We start from the raw sequence: 7,000 nt of genomic DNA, 5'->3' as shown, positions 1-7,000 counted from the left end.
AACCGAAAACTCTACAAGCTTCCATGGAGATGCCCCATGGATGGCAAAGGATTGCAAAAACTTGGGAATCGACAAAACGGGGATTGAACTTAAAAAGTTGGCATTTCCGAAGAGACATTAACCATCAAATGCCTATGGAAAACAAAACTCGCTTGTATTTTCTAAATAAACTTGGCTAGTAGATAATTAATGAAAGTAGGAATTAAAGTTGATAAATGAATGAACCTGGAAATTACCAACTAGGAGTTAAAAAGGAATCTCGAGAGATGATAGGGATAGCCCATTGCAAAACATAGATTTAACTAGGAGTTTTGAAGATTGTTTGGAAATGACCTGAACCAAGATGGATCTTCTTGGGGTCAATTTGATTGAAAGGCCGGCCCATTGAGAGGATTCTCTTGGGGAACTTGTCGGAGATTGGCCCTTTTTGGCTAGAGCAGCGTAACCGGCAAGTTGTTATACCTAAGCCATTCATGCCCGAGGGATAAGGGATGAATGGGTTTGTTTTATTTTTGCCCGGCTAGGTGAAGTACCCGCGGTATCTTATTGGAAATAAGCCATAATCCGGGTATGGCCTGATTCCAATAGTTGGATGAGAAGGTTATACTTAGGGAGGATGATGTGAATTTAATTAAGGAAATTTGTTCGACTTGGTTGCTTAAAAAGGAACTGGAAAGGCTAGGAATTTAGGGGCTATCCTGTGCATTTGTCACCAGATGGTGCTATACCTCTCGAAATAAAATGCTTAGGAAGGAATGATTAAATTACTTGATGAGCCTTTCCCAAACACTTAATTCTGGGAAATATTGTGAAGGTGTTGCCATTTTGATGGCTTGTAATCAATTATCTTGGCCTGAATGGGGAGACAGGATGAATTGGTTGAAACTAAATGTGTTGCATGATTAGTTAGGAAACTAGTTACAGGCTAACTATAGCAGGTAAAGGAAAAGAAATGAATTTAAAGTTTCTAAATAAAGACCTGGTGGGAACAACCAGATGAATTTCCCTGAACGAGGGTATGCAACAGTTTGCATGCTGCTTGTCGTCTGACAATGTCTGATAGACTGTCTTCCCTGATTTTGTAGTAGTTAAGTACTACCTTGGGAAGGGAATTTCATGAAATGGTTCGGTGGGTGGGCGAATCTGGAGGGTCAGATGGCCGGGTGTTGATTTAAATTTTTTATGTTAAACGCTAGGACTACGTGGGATAAAAACGGGTAATCGGAGACGAGCGAGACCAGGTAGGATTGCAAGATCACTCTTCTTAGGGGAAAGTGATAACTGCCGTGCCTGCTTGTCAGGAAAAAGGGGTTATCTCCATGAAGCAAGGGAGAACAAGAAAGCAAGAGTAGATTCTCAAGTTAAAGATCAAGAGAATCAAGACTAAGGACCACGATTTTGGGTGCGGAAAGCTGTCAAGGAAAGAATGATCATGAGAAGCGGATAGAATCATTGAATGAAGGGATGTACCCCCTTGGGTTGGCATTCAAGATAGGCTGGAGTCCTGTTTGAATGTCGGTCCCAAGTGGGAGGGATACCTGCAGATAGATCTACATCATTCCCTGGAACGGTCTGGAGGACTGAGGGAGGTGAGTAGGGTCGAGTCTGGGTATGGTGGCCCTCACACCGCTAATTTGTTCAAGAAAGATCATATGTTAACACACAATTACTTCAAAAAGTTTCCCTTCTCTCTTCCAGATTGATATGCTTCAATCCATATTCAGATTGTCTTCCCCTCCTCCTTGCTTCAATCGACTCGACTGAGTACCCTGGTTGTGCAGTGCATAGGTTATAAAGTCGTGTCTATGCCTGGCCCGGATTGGCCCTATAATGCTACTATTGATATCAATGCAATTCAACACACTATGTCGTGCAAGAGGTGGGCCTTGAGTATTGCACTCAAGGGTTTCCGATGGCGAGGTATGCTATGATTGAACTCTCTTGAAGACTAAATCCTGTAGCAATTGAACTCGTTCTTTTATGGTGCGATATGCATTGTTCGCTATGGGATGATTGAAAACCGTGGTTTCAATGGCGGTGGGTGGTTTGACTTTAGCTATCCACTTGTACCCGATTGAGGTTGGCTTGAGTTGCGGTGGGGACTTTGGTACCCATAGTTTCACTTGTCTACTTTGGACATTTGGTCTTCTACTCTGAGCTGTACATTTCTTCTTTGGTTGCCATATCCATTTCATCTTCAATAGTGACGGTTTCTGTTGAGAAGGTGGATACGATGGCTTTTCCTTAGGGTTGTTGGCAGTGTATAACAACCTTTTTAGCACCCAAATTTGTTGCGGTCGATTGATGAGCTGATTTTTGGGTATCCAAACTTGCCTAGTTCCCTGCAAGAGTTGATTAGAAGAAGTTTCTAATGGAGCAGTAGTTGTAATTGTGGTTGATGATTCATACTTCTTTGATTGGAAATCACCAAGAGCTTCTTTCCATTCCTCTTTTCCTAAAGGAAACTACATCTCTAATATGAAAGGGTAGTCTCACCTTTACTTTTTAAAAGAAAGTGGGTGTTCAATTACAATTGAAACCAACCCTTAGACATATCAACTCTATTTTTAGTTAGCTCGAAAGCTTAAAAGCCTTTGTGCATGCCAAAAAAGGACAGGATCATTATTGCATGCATAATGATTCAATGTGAGCCGAGAGTGAGCCTTATGAATGAGTAACACATAGCATTAAGGGGGAGGGATCAACGGCCGAGAAGTCCACGCACGAAGACAGAGGAGATCGCAATCGTGAGTGTCAACTCAAAAAACAAACCTGACCACAAATTAATCCCTCAAACTAGGACAGTGCCTGTTGGCTTATAACAAAGGGGTTTAAAAATGGACAAGGATACAATATGCATGCGCGGGTGATATGGCTAGTCTATATGTCTCAAAACCTCGATTGTGAGGTCCCACCCTGATCTTCACGCTACATAGGTTTAATCCACCCCGGGATTCCTTCTAACTTTCGTGCCCAAGGTTTAATCCGCCTCGGGATTCCACCTTGGACTTCCGGGCCGTCGATCCCCTTACCCTTCTTTAATGTTATGTGTCTTTTAGTGTCGTGGGAGCGCCTCGAGGAACTGATTGTGAGGCACCTGCAAGTCAGGCAGACGCGAAGCATTGTGCAACGAAGGCATGTGCCGGGGGCCCGGGATGGATGCCTGCTGTGGTCGCTCTTGGATTGCGGAGGAGCTCAGTGATGCAGGATTTGTGCTGCCATATGATGAGGCCAGTCAAAGTACTCGTAAGGGCTCCACGTGTTCGGCCTCGCTGAAACTACAGGCAGGAATCGGAGACGATTGTGCCTCTTTCGTGGGCTCACTGAAGGCTTGCACTAGAAACAAAGATTTGCACCGAGGCACTAGATTACATGAGGACATACTGAGAAGGGGTTTGCTTGAAAAGTGCTCTGATGCTCTAGTGACTATGTATGCTAAATGTGGCGAGCTTGGAAAAGCAAAGGTATTACTAGACACCCATAAGAGCAGGGATGTAGTAACATGGACTGCAATTATATCAGGCTATGCCCAAGCTGGGAGAGGCCAAAACGCATTGGACTTTTTTGAGTCTATGAGACATGAGGGCGTCCTTCCTAATGTGGTCACTTACACTTGTGCCTTGAAGGCTTGTGCCACCATAGCAGCTGCTGAAAAGGGCAAAGAGATACATGATGAGATTGTAAGGAGGGGACTGCTGCAGCAAAGTATTACCCTGGGTACTGCTCTTGTGGACATGTATGTGAAATGTGGTGCGCTTTCAAAGGCACAAGATGTGCTTCAGAGCCTCCCTTCCCGATGTGGTAACACCTCCGGAGGATTGGTGGAGATGCATAACACCAGAGATGTAATCACATGGACTGCTTTAATATCAGGCTATGCTCAACAGGGGCAAGCCCAAAATGCCTTAGACTGTTATGATTGCATGCAACGTGAAGGGATTTCTCCAAATGCATTTACTTATGCTTGTATTTTGAAAGCTTGTGGTGCTATTGGTGCTGTCAACAAAGGAAAAAATGTCCACAATGAGATTACTCGGCAGGGGTTGTTGCAGAATGATATTGTGCTGGGCACTGCCCTTGTGGACATGTATGCTAAATGCGGTGCTCTTTTGAAGGCACAAAAGGTGTTTGAAGAGCTTCATTTTCGGACTGTTGTTTCTTGGAATGCACTCATCGGAGGGTATGCCCAAGAGGGTCAAAGTGATCAAGCATTAAGCTGTTTTGAACGCATGCAGCAGGAGGGTGGCCTCCCTGATGCGATCACCTATGCTTGTGTCTTGAAAGCTTGTGCCACCCTTGGAGACCTTGAGAGGGGAAAACAAATTCATGATAAGATTGAGAGTCAGGGGTTGCTACAGAATAATGGTGTTCTCGCGACAGCTTTGGTGGACATGTATGCCAAGTGTGGTGCCCTTTCAGCAGCACAAACTGTCCATAATAAGCTGTGCTTTCGTGAGGTTGGATTTTGGAATGCATTAGCCGCAGGCTTTGCACAAGAGGGTCAAGGTGAGGAAGTCCTTGACTGCTTTGAACGTATGCAGCATGAGGGCATTCCTCCAGATGCGGTGACCTATGCTTGCATTTTGAAAGCGTGTGGCATCTTGGGGATGATAGAAAAGGGCTTGGAAATTCACGACAAGATAACGAGGCAGGGATTGCTGCAAAATAATCTCGTCTTGGGTGCTGCTCTTGTAGACATGTATGTGAAGTGTGGGGCTCTTTCAAAGGCACAACTTGTACTTGAGGAACTCCCATCGCGAACTGTTGTGCAGTGGAGTGCACTAATTGCAGGTTATGCACAGGAAGGTCAAGGTAAACAAGTGTTGACCTGTTTTGAGCGAATGCAAAATGAGGGAATCCTTCCAAACGTAGTGACATTCACTTGCGTCCTTAATGTGTGCAGTCACCTTGGCCTAGTAGAAGAGGGCCATGCAATTTTCATGAGTATGACTACCAAATACGATGTGACGCCAAACTTGGAGTGTTATACTTGCATGGTTGACCTTTTTGGGCGTGCGGGGCACCTAGAAAAGGCCGTGCAATTGATACAGAAAATGCCGTCATCTGATTATTCTGCAATCTGGCTTTCTCTACTCGGAGCTTGCCAGAAATGGGGAGATGTCAATGTTGCGAGATGGGCCTTTGAACAGGCACTGCACGTGGACAAAAGTGATGGGCCTGCTTATGTTCTTATGGCAAATATCTACGCAGCAGCAGGCATGCTGGAGTATGCAAAAGACATCACAACTATGAGCATCAAGAACAAAGCATGGAAAAAACCAGGGCGTAGCTGGTGGATCAATTCGAATGAGGATGTTTATGCCTTCTCCAACGGGGATGTAGAGCATGCACAAGGTAATAGTATCATTAAGAAGCTTGAAGAGATTGCTCATAAAATGTCAGATCGATATTACTCTCTAGGTTCTCCTTCTGTGTCTCGGAGCATCTCTAATGTTGTGAAGGACCACTTATTCTGTCATCATGCTGAGGTGCAGGCACTTGCATGTGCCCTCATCAATACTCCTCAAGGAAGCATTACACGCATTGTGAAGAACATGAGGTTGTGTTCTGATTGCCATGTTGCCATTTCACTAATATCTAAGGTAGAAATGCGGACGATTGTTGTTATGGAAGGCAATGCTCGTCATTGGTTTCAAGGTGGAAATTGTTCATGTAAGGAGTATCTGTGATGACGAAGTATCCCCTTCTTTTGTCTTTCACGTGCAATTCTCCTGTACTAGCAAGATTGAACATAGAGTCTCAAAGCAAAAGAGAAATCCACTCTACAATTGTTTGTAGAATTTACAAATGTTTTAGGTAGTTCATAAAAGAGATCAACTCTTTACAGTAACTATTCAATTCATGCAAGTCCAATTGCAAAATGTATTATAAAGAAAGATTGTAATGCAAACAAGGCCTCTTGCCAAGTATCTCAATAGATGATACCCTCAAAAGGTTTTTTGAGTAGCACACATGGAAAAGCTGCTAAAGGCAGCCTAATGGTTGCATATAAAGGTAAGCGAAAACTTTGAAGCAGAAAGCCTCTACGGAAACAAGCTTAAAATGAAAGCAGTATAACATCTTTCTCTTGCCAACCTACACTATCAAGTCACAGAAAATGAAGGATCGTCACAATGGATAAGGGTGACATGAAATTTGCAAAGCACCTTATGTTCTTCAGAGTGAAGTGAGCACGGATGATGTGGTGGGCAACCTAAACATACATCAATGGAATTTACAGCTTCCTGTAATATACTGGTAATGAGATCAGCGTGCATCATTCTCATGCACCAGAGCTCACCAAAAAGTTTCTGCGTAACCCGAGAGGAAAAAGACATACTTAACATTGCCCCAGCTTTAGATCGCATTTTGAATGTTATAAGGCAACATGGTGCTTACGAAGTGTAGGGGCAAGAAGCCACAGCTATTCAAAGGTAAATTACCTATATAGGCCTTTGGCTATCCTAAGTCCCCTTGCCATGCATGTTATGTGGGCTCATAGCCCTTTGCTTAGGCTCTGCCCAAGACCCTTCTGGAGGAAAGTGTAAACGGTCTCTATTTCTATCTTTTTTCTCACCGGTAAATTGGGGTGGTTTTATATCTTTAAGAACAGGATTTTCTCTAGTCCTAGTAGCATGGCCTTGAGAAGGGAGATGTTGCTCTTTGGACACAGACTCGACATCCTTGGATACGGAGTGTCTAACACTACTGACTCTTGAATTATTCTTGAAGAATAAAGAATCAAGTAGATCATACGAAGACAAGAGTTAATACCAGTTTAGCCACAGTACCTTTGCAAGAGCAATGTTCAATTTATCTTGTTTCTAGATAAATCTAAGGTTTATGTTTCTCAAAAAGGGACAAAATAAAGACATGGGAAAGTTCAAAAATTGCACAAAAGTTTAATTCCAAATTATTAAAAATGGATACATCATGGTCAAACCACATGATCCTTGATTCACAAGAAGCCTTAGGGGTCAAGAAACTTGCATACACATTT

At 43.3% G+C, this 7,000-nt stretch overlaps 1 protein-coding gene across 1 annotated transcript; it reads left to right on the top strand.

The window, feature by feature from the left end:
* The first annotated feature begins 2,986 nt into the window (after positions 1-2,986).
* LOC147466012 (pentatricopeptide repeat-containing protein At1g11290, chloroplastic-like) lies at positions 2,987-6,664 on the top strand. Its single transcript, XM_086523376.1, has one exon. It carries the CDS (start codon positions 3,138-3,140, stop codon positions 5,688-5,690), a length of 2,553 nt encoding a protein of 850 aa, XP_086379502.1. The 5' UTR covers positions 2,987-3,137; the 3' UTR covers positions 5,691-6,664.
* Positions 6,665-7,000: the final 336 nt, after the last annotated feature.

Source organism: Adiantum capillus-veneris, chromosome 1, assembly GCF_014529385.1.
Source record: "Adiantum capillus-veneris isolate H3 chromosome 1, ASM1452938v2, whole genome shotgun sequence".
Classification (NCBI taxonomy): Eukaryota; Viridiplantae; Streptophyta; class Polypodiopsida; order Polypodiales; family Pteridaceae; genus Adiantum; species Adiantum capillus-veneris.
Note: the sequence above shows the minus strand (reverse complement) of the source record. Positions and strands in the feature narration are given on the sequence as shown.